This window comes from Papio anubis, unplaced genomic scaffold (assembly GCF_008728515.1).
Source record: "Papio anubis isolate 15944 unplaced genomic scaffold, Panubis1.0 scaffold20, whole genome shotgun sequence".
Lineage (NCBI taxonomy): Eukaryota > Metazoa > Chordata > Mammalia > Primates > Cercopithecidae > Papio > Papio anubis.
Window position 1 is genome coordinate 218,933 of NW_022162022.1, and position 19,341 is coordinate 238,273.

At 36.2% G+C, this 19,341-nt stretch overlaps 1 protein-coding gene across 1 annotated transcript in view; it reads left to right on the forward strand.

Moving 5' to 3' along the window:
* Positions 1-19,341, forward strand: part of LOC116268500 (centrosomal protein of 152 kDa-like) — a 73,533-nt gene that overhangs the window by 1,020 nt on the left and 53,172 nt on the right. The window contains exons 2-8 of the mRNA XM_031661594.1: positions 4,618-4,711; positions 12,486-12,589; positions 12,807-12,876; positions 12,957-13,235; positions 14,359-14,509; positions 17,082-17,222; positions 19,140-19,279. Coding sequence (XP_031517454.1) covers positions 4,619-4,711; positions 12,486-12,589; positions 12,807-12,876; positions 12,957-13,235; positions 14,359-14,509; positions 17,082-17,222; positions 19,140-19,279 — 978 coding nt within the window. The 5' untranslated portion in view covers position 4,618. The remainder of the gene's footprint in view (positions 1-4,617; positions 4,712-12,485; positions 12,590-12,806; positions 12,877-12,956; positions 13,236-14,358; positions 14,510-17,081; positions 17,223-19,139; positions 19,280-19,341) is intronic.

A 19,341-nucleotide genomic window follows, 5' to 3' on the forward strand; every position in this document is an offset into this window, starting at 1 on the left:
GAACTCGAGTCTGATTTAAGCCTGTTATCACCATATACCTTCATAGTGCGTGACAATGAACATGCACTCCCCAGACAGGTGAATGCACTCAACTAAAGAGAAGCTGAAGTAGAAGCCATAAGAAAAGCATAAGACATACAGTCTGAAAGTGCAAAGGAGTGGCTTATTCTATGGGGGAACAGGCTTGGAAGGGCATCTTGAAGGAGGGTGGCATTTTTGTTCCATAGGAGGTTGCATTATTTGAAGTGACATTTCTCATAGGCTGCACATTCACCTTTTCTCAGATATGCGGAATCCTCTTTATTCCCGTAACCTCTTCGGTAGCTGTCAGACTCCTATTCATCAGTAATAATGTCATAATGATAATAAAACTAGAATGTATTGATTGGTACATAGTGCTAATTACTTTACATGTATTATCTTGTGAATCCTCAGAATCAATCTTTGAAGTAGGTATTGTTTCCACCCCCATTTCATTAACGAAGAGGCAGAAACGGTTTGCTCAAGACTGCACTGCTGATAAATAAAAGAGCCAGAATTGAGCTCAGGTTATCTGAATGAGTGCCCTCATTCTTAGAGCCAGTTATAGCCATATTGTGTCCTTTAAGATTTATTTCTAATCTAAAAGCTCTTTTTTTCCTGTAAAAATTCTCTAAACCTTTCTTCTTAGGAAAAGTTAATTTGTGCTTTGTACTTTCATCTACTACGGAATTTATTACAATATGTTATTGTAACTGTTTATATCAGTGGCTCTAAGAGAGGATGAACAGAGACAGTGAGCTCCTCATGGCTGGTACCATGTTTTAGATGTATCTAGGATGTGATCTGGAACACAGTGGGTATTCAATAAAATTTTATTGAAATAATGAATTCCTATAAGGTAACATGCCTGTATCATATTCAGTCAACAAATATTTGTTATGTGCCTACCATGTGCAAGCGGGTAGATACATTTTAATTCTGCCTTCAGGGTGCTTATAGTTTATTAGATGAGGCGAAAACAATACTACTTTTGCTTTGTAATCTTTTGTCTAAATAAACACTGATTGGTTTTGTTGCAAGGAGGGCAGAGAAAATCAGGGACAACGAAAGAAATGCTGGGTCAGAGCATCCATCTGAGTGTAACAACAGGACATACTTTTTGTAGTCTTGTTAAGGGTTGAGAAAAAGTTATCTAGGAAGAAAGTCTACCAGACTGCTACTGAAAAAGAAAACCAAAACATACTGTACACTTATTCTGCATCTTGATTTCTTAAGTGGTCAGCCTTGAGTCAATAGATATAGAAAATTTTCATTATTTTTACTAGTGGTATAGTATGACAAATTCAAAAATAATTTTACTAGTGCAAATGTTCATTTTCAATATATTAATTTTGATAGTTTTCAAGATGGTTTAGCAGTTCATATTTTCACCAGCAACTCATGAGCCACACAAAATACAAAATAGTCACCACTGGGTGATAATTTTTTTTTTTTTTTCAATCTAGTGGTTGTTGAAAGTGGCATATTGTTGTTTAAATGACACTTTTTTGAAACATCACGAGCTTAAGCATCTTTTCAAACTAATTGATTTACACTTTTTAAAATAAATTGTCATATCAGTCACCCAATTTTATATTGGATTGTCTGTCTTTTTAAGAATTTTATATTGGGACTTTGTCAGGTGCTTTGCAAATATTTTTCTGATTCTCATTTTTCTGGACTTTGTTAGTGATGTATTTTTTCTTTTTTTCTTTTTCTTTTCTTTTTTTTTTTTGGGGACGGAGTCTCGCTCTGTTGCCCAGGCTGGAGTGCAGTGGTGTGATCTCGGCTCACTGCAAGCTCCGCTTCCCGGGTTCACGCCATTATCCTGCCTCAGCCTCCCGAGTAGCTGGGACTACAGGCGCCCACCACCACGCCCGGCTGATTTTTTTGTATTTTTAGTAGAGGCGGGGTTTCACCATGTTAGCCAGGATGGTCTCGATCTCCTTACCTCGTGATCCTCCCGCCTCGGTCTCCCAAAGTGCTGGGATTACAGGCTTGAGCCACAGCGCCTGGCTGTATTTTTTCATACACAATATTTGACTTGTTAATGATGTCTTTTGCCTTAAACAAAGTTTTGTTTTTTGTGGTTAGGTTTCCATCACATTTTTCTTTATGGCTTTTGGGTTTGCTATCTTGCTATTTTTTTTTTAAAGCTGTCTCTTTTGTTGTTCTGAATATTATACTAAAGTCTCTGGTAGCAGTGATAATGAGTGGTGATTAATAAGTTAAAGTATTAGCTTTTATTTTAGTCTCATTTAAAATATGTATTACCTTTTCAGTATATATATTTTTAACCACGTAAGTTGATCAGATTTCTCTTTATATCTGAAATCATTTCTTAAAGCCTTTCATAGTTTATAGTTCTCATAAGGAAAACTTATACCTTTTTTTCTTCAGTGGGGGAGACTTTGGTAATGCCATGTTTTGGATTTAAAATAACATTAAAGATATATGCTTTGATATTTTACATTCTCTTTACTTTAAAAACAATAACGTAAGTATTCGTTATCTGAGAAAAAGTAGCCCTGTATTTAAAATATTAGTAGCTACATTTTTAGCAATAGGCTCTTATAAATCTTAATGTTCTTTTTCAATAATCAACATCAGTTGATGGCAGGTTAATAAAGGATTGGAACAAACCTCCTTTCTCTAACTTCAGGAGAAATTAACCCAAATTCCGTATTTTGTCTTGTATTTGTATTTAAATGAAAGAGAGGTAGAAGACACAGAATTCAGAAGCAGAAAGGATTTTTTCTGCCTGGAGGATTCAGGAATGTCTTTAAGGTCCAGTTTAATTTCATCTCTTTTAAGGAGATGGGATTTAATTGGGCTAGTATTTTCATTATTCATATATAGTGTTCTCTACGCTATTAAGTCCATTTGCAGTAGTAGAAAAAAAATCTAGAGACTTGTGATTGTGTGTTTTTTCCTCACCATTTCATATTATAGGCTCTTTACCATACTCATATCTTCATCTTATGTTGATGTACAAAAGGCATCTTATAGATGGACTTAGATTTATTTTCCTCAATATGCATGTCTCTTCCCCCTTTAGCCCTGGCACAAGGGTAGAAAGGAGTAGGTGTGGTCTGAGAAGCAGAGGCTGGAGGGTTTTTAAGTTGATGTAAAGAGTCTGAGTTGATATGAGTTGAAAGGGACGGGTTGGGTGTAAGGACCAGAGAGGAAGGGATTAGAAAGTAGACAGCAAATTTGAGGTTGGCCAAGAAACATAACTCAGTCTTTGAAAAACAAAAACTTGACATAGGGGGATTTTCACCACTGAAATTCATATGTGTGTTAATCTTTAATACCATATTCATCTAGTCTAGCTTGCACATTTTCTTTTCACACTTTAATATCTACAACATAGACTGCATCCTAAAATTAATGTTATGTCATAATTTGATTGCCTACATCTTGTTCCTACTGCTACAAATGGAACTGCATCATAGAATCAAAGACATCTTAGATCTGATGAAATGGGGTATTGTCTACTCTAGAGCTATTGGCTTCCACAAAAGTTTGTGATATAGTTCTTACCTGTTAAGATGAGGGAGCTAAGTTCTTTATGGTAAAATGCATTTGGATTGCTGGGTCTCTATGCTTCTGATTTTACTTCCAATTTAATGACATTTTAGAGCTTGAAAGATGTAGTGAATGAGTTGTGGCTCAGGCTCACATCCAAGTGCGTTTCATTGGCATGAACGACAGTGGACTGAATGGAGGGCAGTGTTAGGCCAGGTAATTGATGACACCTGCCTACTTTTTTTTTTGTTGGGATTGTTCAGAGCTTTGAAGTTCTAAGGGGTTTATGTGTAGTGTCAGGATCCCTAAGTATAATTTAAATCAGCAGCAGCTTTTTTGACTGTAAGTAGTTGAAAACCCATTTCCTGCTGCTGCTTCTGCCGCAGCAGTGACTGCTCCCCAGGGAACTCTTGCTGTTGCTTTTGGAATTGGAAGTCCACAGTGGTGGAGCTTCACAGCCTTCACTTCTGTTTTTCCTTAGTGTATTGCCAGAACCTGATTTTATCAAGCTTAAGAGGAGGACGTTTAAGACTTATATTTTGTTGTGCGCTCTATGGCATTTACTGAATTGTAAATGGTTTCTGGGTAGCAGTTACTCATGATTTAGGGGCCCTCTTCTTGTAAAGCATGATATTTGGATTTCTGATATTAAAAAAAAAAATGAAGCAATTAGGGTACTGCCTGTGCCATGTTTAATATATCACATTTGAAATTTTGTTTGAGCTTAAGATTTTTACATTTGGCACATTTCTAGTTTATTACTATTGTCATCTTATTTTATATGTGGGCAAAAAATCTTACTGTTTTAACTTATACTTTTCAGACCACTAGAAAGGTCTATTCATAGTTTTATTACCGATTTGCATTTTTTCTTTTCCATGAATTGCTGTCATATAGCTGTTTTCTATGAATCGCAATTATTTGTATTGGCCATAATGGAGTTATACATATTTTCTCCTAGTCTGTTTCTGTCTTTTCATTCTGTGTATGTATGGCATCTCTTACGTAGTTTGTTCTGGGGAGATTTTATGGAATATTCAGAAACCAAACATCTTCCCCTTCCCATAGGATGACCATGTCATTAGACTTTGGCAGTGTGGCACTTCCAGCGCAAAATGAAGATGAGGAATATGACAAAGAGGACTATGAAAGAGAGAAAGAGGTAAGTTGTTAAAAAAAAAAAAAAAAAAAAGAGAGAGAGAGACTCTAAACCCAGTCTTTAACAAGTTTTATTTCTTGATCAAAATTATATCATCTTGTGTCATTTTGAAGGGATTTGGATTTTTTTTTTTTTTAAAACAACCCTAAACTCTGCTTGCTATTTAGACTGAAAAGGTGGATAAGTGGAATGCTTCTGGTTTTGAGACATGAATAAAACACAACGTGAATAATGCCATCAGATAAATGGTTAAATTTTTCTTTTCATTTAGGAGGTAATGGTTGACTTTGGAAGTGGCAGGTTAGATTCTAGGTGCTTGTAACATTGCCATGAATAGGTCTGACAAGGCTCTTTGCTTTGGGTAGTTTACATCCTAGTGGGATGGCAGACAATAAGTAAACAAGTGAGTAAAGTAATTTGAGTGAGTGATGATATATCATTGATAAATGACAGGAAAACAAACTGGAGTGCTATGAAAGCAATTGGTAGGGGATTGCTGTAGATGGGCTGGTGAGGGAAGGTCTGTGGGAGGAGGCAATATTTGAGCTGAGACTTGACTTATGAGAAGGAACCAGCCATGCCGAAGCCTGACGAAGAGCAGTCTAGGCCAAAACACCAATGAGTGTAAGCTGGGAAGTTGGGAAGAGACCCGTGTATCTGTGGCACAGCCAGAAGGCCATGGTATTGGGTACATATAAGCCAGTGTTGGGTGGTGGATGTGGGTGTCAGATCATGGAAAGCCATGATAAGGTGTTTGTATTTTATTCTTAGAGCAATGGGAAGCCAGTGGAGGATTTTAAGCAGGGAAAAGTGATACTATATTTTTGAAGATCTTCCAGAAGGCTGCATGGTGAATAGATTATAGAAGGAAAGGAATAAAAGGGAGAGACCATATTATTTATATATAAAGTGTTTAGCAGAATACGTGGCACATAGCAAGTGTTCAGTAAATGGTGGCAATAGTAATAGCAGCAGTAGTAGTGTTATTGGTGGAAGTCAAGTTAGTTGTTTTGGTTGTTTTTAGTGTAAGTCAAATTTCTTGATTATCTGTTATAAAAGGCTTCTTTTGTCCTGACACTATTTTTTATATGACCCATTTTCTAACATGTAAAGAAATCTTTAATAGTTATTGGGGACCATTAGTATTAATAGGAAGCAAGGAATAGGGTCAGTTGACCGTTGTTCATGTGACTGGTGGTAGAATTATGGCAGGGATAGAAAGCTGGCAACTTGCTGGATTTGGTTCATAGACAGGTATTGTCTTTTAAAAAATTGAATCTGTATTTGAAGATTCAAAAATTTTATGCAGCACTGCAGATTCTCTGGCTTATCTAAAAAACATCCAAAGCTCTGGCCACACCTGGCCTGTATTTGCACATGGCAGCAGGCGGGCTGGAGCTGAGCAGTGGCTCTCCTTCCCCAGCTGGCCACGGTCCCCACTTCTCACACAGACATGGGCTTATGCACTCAGACCTGCCTGCTTCACTCTGGTAAATTCTCTGCCAGGTCCCTGAGGGCATTTGAGTTTATGACCCTGGAGAGGGTTTCTGGATTTTGGCAGGGCCCCTCACAACAATTGTTGTGGCAAGGATGGGAATGAGGATTTTCTGTTACTTTGAACCTGCAGCATGAGGTTTTCATGACTGGGCTTCGATAGTTGGCTGGGGTTTAACCACTGGGATTCTTGAGAGGGTCAGTTTAAGTAATCACTACTGTAAAGAAGAAAAAATATTTTGACAGGTGATTTTTCATTGAGAAATATATTAGAGAGATAGGTAGAGTGTTAGAGCTTACTGCCAGTGTATTGTGTGGTTAAAATTTTAGAGGGAATACTAGTCAAGGAGGCAATGAATTCTAGATAATATAGAAAATAGCTATTTGGGATCACTTCTTTGATAGATTGTATGCTGGGATAGGGAATTTCAGGGGAAAAGTTGTTCTTGAAAGATCAAGTATCTAAGAATGAGTATTTCCAGCAGAGTGGAAGGATATATAGCTAAATTGGCTCTAACATGATGATTATGGTTAAATTTGTAAAAAACTTCATGCTAATAAAAATATTTTTACTTTAAAAAATAATTGCTGCAAGGAAAACAGATTAGAGGCTAGAGAGGTTCAGCTTTTAGTGACAAACTTCAGAACTGTTCACAAATCTTCAGCTGTATGTATACTTTGTCACTACAAGTTAAAGTAATAAATTGGGTGGTCAAACCCAAGCTTGCATGTGTATCTAGAAGGCTTTTTAACTGTCTCAGTCTTCCTGACCCAGCAATAGCCGAATGGCTCACAGCCTTAAGAGATTAAAGAAAAAAAGCTGTTTTTTCCTGTCTACCTGGTTGGTAGCTTTGGGACTACGGCTTTGGGATTGTGGCTAGGTTATAACTGTTAGCAGTGGGCTAATGCATATTGCTTTCTCTACTTAGTGAATCACTTTGTGTTCAATTCGCTGACGTGGGAGGAATGCCTTTATCCCTGATGATGTGCTATAAGGCTTACCAGGCATACCACATCTGACTCATAGTCTATCCTGCTAAGGGTTTGTGAGAGCCTCTCTTGGTACATGGTTGGATAGTCCTGATTTTCACTGTCTGGGATGAAAGGCCAGTTGCTAATACAGCATGTTTTTCCAAGCTGTGTTTAATTTTGTTGCTTTGGTGCCAGTTGGGATTTTGTCCACATGTGCCCATATCCCAGTGAATACACCATTCCAACCTTCATGCCATCCTAAAGAGCAGCTTTACAATTATGATTTAGCCTTTTCCATTTCTATTCTCTCCACTGTTAGCATTGAAGATCAAATGGAGAAAGTGCCTTTAACATTCAGAAAAAGGAAAGGATTTAGTAAATACGTTATTCAATATTTAGAGGATATTTAGACCAGTGGATCTCAAGCCAGAGACCATCACGAATAGACCCATATTTTGCAAAAAAAACCAAAAAAAAAACAAAAACAAAAACAAAAAACAAGCAAACAAAAAACAAGAATTTTGTAAAAAAAAGTCCTATAATCTATTTCTAAAGTGCTGCAACTCTTAATGGTACATTAAGTTGGTCCACTGTGGGTCAAGGCATAAATGCATGGTAGAGAGGTACATAAACCACAGCTTCTCACAGTGTTTTAACTGAAACTCCATCTCTTATAAATAGTTGACAGAGCAGATTAGGGTGCAGATCAGCGAGGGTGATGACATCATAGAGATACGTATCATGTCGGTTAATATCCATTAATTGTCACACATTACTTATGTTTCTCCTAACTTACTGGAGGACATTACTTTCTGATTGTACTCTTGAGAGCTGCTGATAATACTTGTCGTTCTTGCTAAGGAGGAGATCTCATCCAAAGCAAACTTTTCTTTATAAAGCTGTCCCAGAAAATAATTCAGAAGCTCTTGTATTAACTCATTCATAATGTAACAATGTGACTTTGCAAAAATGCTCTTCACTTAAAGTCACTATACTTGTGATTGCACAGTCAGATATTACAGAGATACAGTTTTTTTTTTTTTTTTTTTTTGAGATGCAGTCTTGCTTTGTTGCCCATGCTGGAGTGCAATCGTGCAATCTCGGCTGGTGCTGCCTCCTGGGTTTGAGCTATTCTCCTGCCTCTGCCTCCCAAGTAGCTGGGATTAGAGGCATGGGCCACCATGCCTGGCTAATTTTTTTTGTATTTTTAGTAGAGACGGCGTTTTGCCATGTTGGCCAGGCTGGTCTTGAACTCCTGACCTCAGGTGATCCAACTGCCTTGGCCTCCCAAAGTGCTGGGATTACGGGCGTGAGCCACCGTGCCCAGCCCCAGATAAAGGTCTTTTTGTAATAGGAATGCTTGTTATAAGCCTCTTAGTTGTTGGTAAAGCCACAGCTTAAAGAAGATTGCCATTTTGGACTCTCACAGTCAGCTGGAGTAGACGTGTACTTTCTGCAGTGTCACCAGAAGTAGCTCTGTGGTGGTTGTTGGTTCTAGATAGTAAAATTATCTGTTTATGTGTGTATATGTTCTGGAGCTGGTGATTTGGGGCAGAAATACTTGGTAATCTATGATATCAAGATAGTATTTGCTGATGACGGGTCATTTAGTGATGACATCTTTGAAAATGATCTTGAGTAGAAAGGTAGATGTTTTAAGTAGCAGGTGGCAGATAGAAGCTTGCACCTGGCAATACTGACTTGGTTTCTATATCGGTACTTCTCTAATAGAATAATAAAGCTCCGCAATGAGCTTGGCATCACGTATTTTAGAGGCAAGCTTTCCATTGTGTAGCCTTTCTTCCACTTTTTTTTTTTTTTGAGATGGAGTCTCGCTCTGTCGCCCAGGCTGGAGTGCAGTGGCCGGATCTCAGCTCACTGCAAGCTCCGCCTCCCCGGTTCACGCCATTCTCCTGCCTCAGCCTCCTGAGTAGCTGCGACTACAGGCGCCCGCCACCTCGCCCGGCTAGTTTTTTGTATTTTTAGTAGAGACGGGATTTCACCGTGTTAGCCAGGATGGTCTCGATCTCCTGACCGACCACCCTTCTTCCACTTTTTAACTGCCTTGTTTGATGTAATTACGGAAACATTTTGATATTTTGTTTCCACTAGAGGGAGTTGTAAAGCTAGTATTTGTTTACATTTAGCGTGTATCCATGAAAGCATTATTTAATAATTCATAGTTGAAAATATCAGAATCTTTTTAGAAGTGTACTAAGAGGTCACCTGTTCAAAGGGAATATGACCGTTAGGTATTCCATTTGCTACCCTTTCTCTTGGGAGAAGATTATTGTATGGTTTGTAATTTGAGGCCTCTTGCCTTCATTAATATTGAGGATTATAGGCTCTGAAGATAATCTGTTTAGTTAATTTAAGTTGAAAATCCTGACAGAAGGTTTACATGTTCTCTGTTTTACATTTGCCCCTGAATGTAGGCTTTTGTATGTTCTACATGGGTTATTGCAAAGTGTTTTGTTAACAAAGTAAAATGCTCTTTTTTTTTTTCTTTTTAAGAAAGAAATATGTGAAGTAGAAAGGGAGAGGAGTTTATAGAATGATTCTGAATTTATTTCAACTGAAGCCTTAGAGTGGTAAATTATCTTTTTTATAGGGAAGGTATCTGTTAAATTTTTAAACTCAGTTAATGCACAGTAATATCTGTTGAGATTGCTGCTTGCAGCCAAAAAGCAGTCTGATGAATTTTAAATTAATGCCTAGTATTAAATCTTATCATTTATAAGGATTGTTATTTCTGTTCTTGAATCTGTATTTGGAAGTTTGATAGATCTTTAATGAGGAAAATTTATAGTTTCTAAATTTCTCTATTTGGTAACAGGTAACATGCATAACTAGATATGGCAATTTTATGTTTTATTGCACAGGGTTCAGTGACCAAAAAGCAATTTGCCAGTGTATATGAGGAGGGCACACTTTGATCCTGGGAAATGGAAACACTGGAGGATGGATTTTATTCCTGAATGGCCTTATTTAGGACGGCTTCATTTAGCTTTTCTCAGCCCTGAAACTTATAGAAGCCAGGGAATATGACCCGGCTATGCCAAAGAACTTGATGGATAAATTTTTTGAAGATGAATTTTAAAATGTTAGCATATATGTAAAATATCTTGCAAGACTCTAAATACTATAGGGATGATTTTGCTAGTTGATGTTTATATGTGGATCCGGAAGCATTTTGATTAGCTGATTGCTTATACTCAAATTAATTTTTCTCTGTGGATGCCAATTTTGTGGTGTCACAAAGCTACAATAACTGCTGAATTATTATGTAGTTTTTTTGTTTTTGTGTGGGCGAAAAAAAGGCACCCCTGAATTTTAAGGCTATGTACTTGAACCTCACTGAAGGTTTAGAAGAAAATGTTCTTTCTGTTCAGAAGTCTTTACTTAATATAGGTATAAAAGATTTGCTTTGTTTTATTTTTCCTTGTGTAACATGTGGGGGTAGTCTTTTGCCTTAAAGCAGTGATGCATGATTATAGACAACAAGTGGTACTACTTTTAAAAGACCTCATAGATGCGATTTTTTTCTCTAGTGCATTTGTGTCTTTGTAGAATTGCTTTGCTACCTTTCATGTGAGGCATGTCATATACAAATATGTTGATGTGTCCTGTTTTGTTTTGCATATTGTGTCTTTTGTATTTCTTGTTTTTTATATCTCTCAGTCAACTCTGATATGGCTAATTCTCAAAATGATTTTTCAAGCACCTTGCATGTGGAGGTGAGCAATACATGAGGGTCTTGCGTGTTCATGTTAGCATTAAACAGATTTAAAGATGAAGATAACTTTTCATTGAAGAAAGTATCTTTCTCTTGTTGCATCTTTAAAAAAAAATGGATTGAGAAAACCTTAAAAAAAAACCCATCCAGTGAATATGAGAAATAAATATAGATGAAGAAGTATTCCCACCCACGTGGCTCCAACATACTGTATTCCGATTTCCAAATTTTATTTCACCAAAGCTCAGTTAAGAATTTGGGGCATTCCTTTCAGACCTCCCATAAAATATATTTATTTAACTTTTACTATACATATTTTGTTTAAGAAAGTTTTTCTTTTTTTTTTTTTTTTGTAATTCTTAACATTATACTCAGATATGTTTTATGGCCACATTTCATTTCTTTTGTATTAATGACAGGTAAAGTGGAAAAAAAATAACCTGCTATAGACCAAGGAGCATCTCATTTTTTTTTTTCCTGAAAGGTTTTACAGAGTATTTAAGGTCTTTAAAATCCACTTGCATAATGTTATGGGTTTGATTGATGTACTTTGGAGGGATGTAATCAAGTTGTTAATTAAACTGGTGCTTAGTTTCTTAAAGAGAAGTAATTAGAAACAGTTTCCCAAAAAAGTATTTAGTAACATAATATTTGATCTTCTAATTGTTACTTAATTTAAGATATATATATAATGGGATTTTTAGGGTAATATTATTATATTGGGTTTTGAAGAAAGACAATTGCAGATAGTTATGGAAATCCTAAAAGTTACTGAATTATGTCTTACAGAATAGCTGATTTATTCATCTTTTTATCATATTTGAAATTTGAATTAACTTTGTCTGTCTAGTTTATATAATAAGCAGATTGCTAAAACTGATTTTTTTTCTAGAAAATAATAGAGATAAATCAAATATTTAATATCAGGTGTAGTGTTATGCTTTTGCATGTGCTATCTATAGAAAACAGTCTTCCAACTCTTCTTTTACGCAGATGTTGTATGAGAGCAGAGTATTGTGTATCTTTTCATCTTTGGAATTAGATCTCTACTAATTAGTGACTCCCCCGGGTTTCCACGGGTTTCTACGTTATCAGAGCATTTAAGGGCTTCTAGGCCACCTGCTGCTGCTGCTGTTCTCATCACCTGGCCAGAGTGCATCTGGCTACTCACATTCCCTGTGGGGAATTGTCAATTAGGGTCTGATTACTGGTAAAACAGCATTCTGAGACTTAGTCTGCCTGCCCTGTGATAACATAATACGTTGATTGTACCATTATTGTGACTTGCTGTGTTTCCACAAAAAGGTTTTTTAATTCTACTGTATATTTAAATCTTAGACCTTTGTTTAAAAAAAAAAAAAAAAAGCCTTCTGATATAAATCCTAAAATTATGCATTCCCCTTTACCCAAGTGAAATGATGAATATAATTTGTGTGGTACTTAAGAAGTTAGTTAAAGGAGGGAATTACGAACTTCTTTGACCTCTACAGTAAAAACCCACTCGTTCCAAGGCAGCTTTGGCTTGGTGTCTTGTGTTTAAGTTGGTGTGATATTGATGCAGCCCTTTTGACTCAGTTGCAGCAGTTACTCACAGACCTTCCCCATGACATGCTGGATGACGACCTCTCCTCTCCCGAGCCCCAGTATTCGGACTGCAGCGAGGATGGCACAGACAGACAGTAAGCAGCTGAAGGCACTTTCACGTGTATATTGCAATTCTATAAGGCTTTTTCTTTTGATGAAGATTAATAATTACACGATTATAAAATTATAAGTTGATTCTTAAAATTTTGGGTGAAGGTTGGAGGGAAAAATGTTAAAATCTTGGGGTTCTTTGTGTTATCTATGTACAAATAAATGATAGGCTTTAAATCGAAAGTATTCCTTTTTCTCAAGACCACATCATCCTGAGCAATTGGAGATGAGCTGGAATGAGCAAATGCTGCCCAAATCTCAAAGTGTAAATGTAAGTATCTGGTGTGATGGTGACGTTGATGAGGGTGGGAATGGATCTTCGTGCAATGTTTTACTCTTGTTATCTAATAGGACTATAATGAAATTCAGAGTTTATATGCTGGAGAAAAATGTGGCAATGTCTGGGAAGAAAACAGAAGTAAAACTGAAGACCGACATCCTGTGTACCATCCTGAAGAAGGTGGAGATGAAGGTGGAAGTGGTTATAGTCCTCCAAGTAAATGTGAACAGACTGATTTATATCACCTTCCTGAAAACTTTAGGCCATATACCAATGGTCAGAAGCAGGAATTTAATAACCAACCAACCAATGTAATTAAATTTTCAGATCCTCAATGGAACCATTTTCAGGTATTGTAAAAACTTGACTTTGAAGAACTTGTGTGTGTGCACACACATTTGTGTGATGTTTGTATGTGTTCAGGAAATGTATGTGAGTGCAATGGTAAGATGATGTAACCACACAAAGTTCTGAGAGGGCACTTATGCAGGTTTATGGTGAATTAGTCATGGTATTTTCTGTTTACAGTCTAATACAATCATGATCTTAAGTCGGAAGTTTAAAATAGAGGCTCTTTGGACACAGTTGATTAAACATTAAAAGTTAAGTCTGCCAAAGAATAACTGTCCTCGTTTACTGCTGCTTCTACCACTGCACTGTGCTTTAGTGAGAAGCTATGTTCAGGTCTCTTACTGTAGTTTTTAAAGCAGTAATTCTGGGTAGGTGACATTGAATTTCCTCAGTTTTCTTGCTTACCACTCATAACAAATTTTAGGTTAAACACGTCAAAGCTGGTATCTGTTTTGTATGGTGATATAACAGCAGACAGGATGAATGTGAAGGAAAAAAACAAAAAACTTTGTTTTTCCTGTGGGAGAGTTTAATGAAGTAAGACCTCAGGATATAGTTAGTTGCTTCTTAGAATTTCTCGATGACAGCAAATACCTCAACAGCTAGTCTGTGTCACGCAATGACAGGATGGATTTTTTAGGGCTGTTAAGTGGTTATTTTCTCTTAATTCTATCTCTGTAGAGTGTTACTCACCCCATAAGAGTTACCGAATATTTATTAGTTATGAGGCACCATATTCCATGTTCATGTTATTGAATATGTGCATTCTTATGTTCCCAAGATATTGGCATAATCTAAATCATTTGTAATAAAATATTTGTATATAGTCTTATTAGAATTCTTGGGTTTTATTTATAAAATTGCCTTCATTGTGTGCTCAAAAGTAGAAGTTGTCTATAAATTATGTATTGCAGACTTTTAATTAATATTGTTAAGTAACAATAAGTGCTACTTTTGAGCAGATATATATGTGTGTGTGTGTGTGTATAAAACTTTGTAACTGTACCAAAAGTAAGTTCTGTAACATAAAATTTAGGTGTCTAATTCAGATAATTTTGGAAGAAAAGGCCAAATCTTGTCAGTTTCGTTTGTTATCTATAATAGCAATTTGGTTCATCACAGGGTCCCAGTTGTCAAGGTTTGGAACCGTATAATAAAGTGACATATAAACCTTATCAGTCTTCTGCCCAGAATAATGGCTCACCAGCCCAGGCGATAACAGGAAGTGACACATTTGAAGGCCTGCAACAACAATTTTTAGGAGCTAATGAGAGTAGGTATCAAGTTTATATTTATTTTTTAATACCACATAATTGGGGAAATTTGAACACACAGTGAATATATGAGCACATTCAAGAATTATTATTTTTTGAGTATGACAATAGAATTGTGCTTGATATTTCAAAGAGCCCTTATTTTTAGAGATATATACTAAAGAATATTTATGAATAAACTGACATGAAGTCTAGGATTTACTTTAAAATAATATGCTATTGAGGAGTAATGTTGGGTGGGAATATAGATGGAGCTGAATTGGCCATGACTTCATAATTGTTGAATCTGGGAAATGGGTTTACCTAGATTCATCATATTATTCTCTTTACTTTCTTATATATTGGAAATTTTCCATTAGGAAAAGTTAAAAGACATTTTCTCAACTTTATATTTCAGTCATTCTAGTTTAAGTCTTTTCTCCTCATTTGTATAGTGGTTAGTATCCTCACCTATCATACAGGAGACTGGGGCTCATTTGAAATTTAAAAAAAATTTAAAAAGACTTTTTATGAACTTTATATATTTTTTTTTGACTGAAGCCTAATTTGGAAAATGAAACATAGTTTTCAGTCTCAGATTTTTGACTATATAGAAGTGTAATTTAATACATCAGCACTATCATCAACTTTTTTGTTTTGATTTTAGTTTTTAGTGTAATAATTAGTCAACTCTGATACAAATTACTTTATATTCAGAATTACTTAGATATCAGGTTCAGTCGTGTGACATTTGCCAAATGTTTTTTTTGTATAGTATGTATATAAATATGGAATGAAAAAAGTGCTTATAGCTGCTAGAGAATTTTGAGATGCAATGCTAGTATGAAAAAACAAAAATCCCAAAATATAAACCTGTATAGTGACTGTACTGAATTACTCTTGTCATACTCTCTGGCATACTAAATAGCTTCTAATTATTGTGCATATTGAAGAGCCAGTGTAATTCTAGAGTGTGACAGCAAGTGTTTTTGTTTTATTTTTTTGTTTTCCTTTAATTAGTAGGGGAAAAGTCATACTGGATATTCCGGCTTGCCTGGGCTATACCAAAGAGAAACCTGGACTTTTGGGTTGTGACTTCATAGTGTTGCTTCCATCTTACACTGGGACGGCAGGGTAGTTACAGGGGGAGGCCCACAATTCATTTTCCCCTAAAGGAGTCAACAGCAAATATGAGGATGGCCTCTCTATGTTCTTCCATTTTTTGTGGAATGAGGAAGTGGACAGTGTATATGATATAACTGGTTTTAGGTTGAGTAAATGAACCTCACAGCAGTGGCCTGACATCTCCTTAGTGTTTACTCTTTCAGTTCCCTTGAAAAGTTATATTTGTATCTCCTGGTCTTTCTGCATATAAAAACCTTTCCTCACCTTTCTTAACAGTCTGCACTTCTTCAAGTTGAGTTAGTTACACATTTGTCTAAATTTGACATTTGGAAGTTAATTAAATAATGGTAGTGCCAATTTAGTCATTATAGTTTCTTAGCAACAGTAGTTTAAAAAAACAAGTTCGGAGAGAGATGGGACTAGCTCTACTATAAGATCTATGAGGAGTTTGACTTGTATAAACTTTTCAGTCTTTAATTTTCTTTATTTAACCAGATCTCTTTTTAAAAAGAGGATGGAATTATTTAGTTAGCAAGTGGTTAAAACTCAGTAAATGCATTTATTTCTGATTGTAAGCTTACAGAAACATTGTTCTAGTAGGAAGTGAAGAACATTTATCATTATGTAGTTGAAGCATACCCACCAATCCTTTTTTTCATTTTTTTCCTGACTCTTTTTAAAGTGGTCCCCAAATGACTAGTTGTTTCTAAAACAAGACTTCAAAATCTTTTTTTTTTTTTTAAATTATGGATTTGAGGAGTACATTTGCAGGTTTGTTACATGGGTGTATTAAATAATGCTGGGGTTTGGCTTCTAGTGAACCCATTACCCAAACAGTGAACATAGTACCCAATGGATAGTTTTTCAACCCTTCTGCCCCCACCCAAATTCTTGATTAATCTATTCACTAGCTAATTAATTCAGTTATGTGCCAGCATCAATATAAATATTATGTTTTCCCCACTCCTGCCTAAAATAAAATAGTTTGAGGCTATCTAGAAATTTTCTTTAAGAATGATTTTATAGAAGCTGATGTACTTGTTTTTAATTTTCTGAGAGCATATTACTTTATTTCATTGCAGTTGTTATATACTAACTTTTAATTGGCTAAAATGGTAGGTAGTGATTCAGGGTTATAACTTAAACCAGTGACTTTCAAACTTTTCTAGCAGTGACCCACTGTAAGAACCATATTTTTTTTATTGTGATATGGTCTACAACATATATCTATATGAACAAGTATGTATAAATGAAACAAGTTTCACAAAATAAGACTGATTCTTACTACATGATACAATCTGATACATTCTATTTTATCTCTCTTTTTTTAATCCTAGTCATAATTCACTGAATTGATTTCATGATACTCTGAAAAGTTGTAGTCACAGTTTGAAAAACACTGCTTTAAATGACTATAAATTTATATTTTGGTATGTTTTTATCTAATAAATTGTCTTTAATTCCCAGACTCTGCAGAAAATATGCAGATTATTCAACTTCAGGTTCTTAACAAAGCAAAAGAGAGACAACTGGAGAACTTAGTTGAAAAGTTAAATGAAAGTGAATGCCAAATTCGATATCTGAATCACCAGCTTGTAATAATAAAAGGTAAGATGCTGAATGCTGTCATTTACAGGGTACACTGAGCTAGGTATCTTGTTTCCAGTAACCTCATATTAACTACGAAGCTTAGAGAATAAAAGCACTTGGTCAGAGGGCTCATAGTGAGTGAGGCATAGCAAAACAAAACCCAGGATTTCTGAGTCTTGGCCTTGGATTACTTCTCTTTGGAACACACTGTTTTGGAGGTCAGGTGTGGTAGCTTACGCCCATAATCCCAGCACTTTGGGAGGGGCCACGGTGGGTGGATCACTTGAGATCAAGAGTTCAAAACCAGCCTGGCCAACGTAGTGAAACCCTGTCTCTACTAAAAATGTAAAAATTAGCCAGGTGATGGCAGGCATCTGTAATCCCAGCTACTTGGGAGGCTGAGGCAGGAGAAGGAGAATTGCCTGAACCCACAGGTGGAGGTTGCAGTGAGCAGAGAAAGCGCCACTGCATTTCAGCCTGGGTGACAGAGTGAGACTCTGTCTCAAAAAAAAAAAAAAAAAAGACACACTGTTTTGGAGTCCTCATTTTTTTCCTTTCTCACTTAGGCTTTTAGAATCGTTGAACATTATTTAACTGTACTGATGGCATTCTGTCCTAAAAAGTTGTTGATTCCTTATGTCATTACTCTGGATGAAGTATTCCAACTTTCAAAGTGATTTGTGTTTAGTTTGCACTGCAACGTTTTCTGAGGCTACAAATTAGCGTAAATGTTTTAATCCAAATAAGAGTTAGTGATTGTGAAGTGCCATGTCTGGGATAAACACATAGAGTAAATACAGATTCAAATTATAATTGTTTACTCCTTGTGCTTTCTCTAGTTTTGGTCCATGTTGAACTTTCATTTGTAGAATAATTATGTGATTGAACTCTAGCTCATTCAAATTTAACTGATGGTGAAAATGTCTCTTTCTGTAATGCTCATAACATTTATTTTGAGAGAAGAACTTGTGAACTGTTATAGCAAAGTACGTGGGAAGAATTTAACATTAGGTGAATGAAAGAGTTCATTGCAAATGGGTCGGGCGCGGTGGCTTACGCCTGTAATCCCAGCACTTTGGGAGGCCGAGGTGGGCGGACCATGAGGTCAGGAGATCGAGATCATCCTGGCTAATGCAGTGAAACCCAGTCTCTACTAAAAATACAAAAAAATTAGCTGGGTGTGGTGGCGGGCGCCTGTAGTCCCAGCTACTCCAGAGGCTGAGGCAGGAGAATGGCGTGAACCCGGGAGGCGGAGCTTGCAGTGAGTGGAGATCACGCAACTGCACTCAAGCCTGGGAGACAGAAAAAAAAGAGACTCCGTTAAAAAAAAAAAAAAAAAGAGTTCATTGCAAGTATGTGTAGGATAATTAGTCCTGCAGGGGTTTGTCCCCAAAAGGAATACAATAATATTTTTAAAGGAAGTAGTTCTGCTTCTCTAAAAAAATTTTTTGGTGTCAGGATTTTTAAAAAAATTTTTAATTTTAAATAATTTCTTTATTTGAGACTGAGTGAGGTGGCTCACGCCTGTAATCCTAGCACTTTGGGAGGCTGAGATGGGTGGATCACTTGAGGTTAGGAGTTCGAGAGCAGCCTGGCCAACATAGTGAAACCCCATCTCTACTAAAAATATAAAAATTATCTGGGAGTGGTGGCAGGTGCCTGTAATCCCAGCTACTCGGAAGGCTGAGGTTGTAGTGAGCCACGATCGTGCCACTGCACTCCAGCGTGGGTGACGGAGCGAGACCCTGTCTCAAAATAAATAAATAAATAAATAAAATAATTTGGTTTTCTCTAAATCAACTAAAGTTCATTTTTCTGAATTAAATTTAATTCAACAACATTTATATATGATACAGATGTGATATCTGATAGGGATTGTAACATTGGAGTCCCTCTACAGTAACATTATTTATATAAACATTTTTAATACCATAGATGAAAAGGATGGTTTGACTCTCAGCCTTCGAGAATCACAGAAACTCTTTCAGAATGGAAAAGAAAGAGAGATACAGCTTGAAGCTCAAATAAAAGCACTGGAGACTCAAATACAAGCATTAAAAGTCAATGAAGAACAGGTACGTATTTTAACTTATGTATGGTAAAAAAGTTAAAAGTTTAGTTATTTAACAAAACTTTT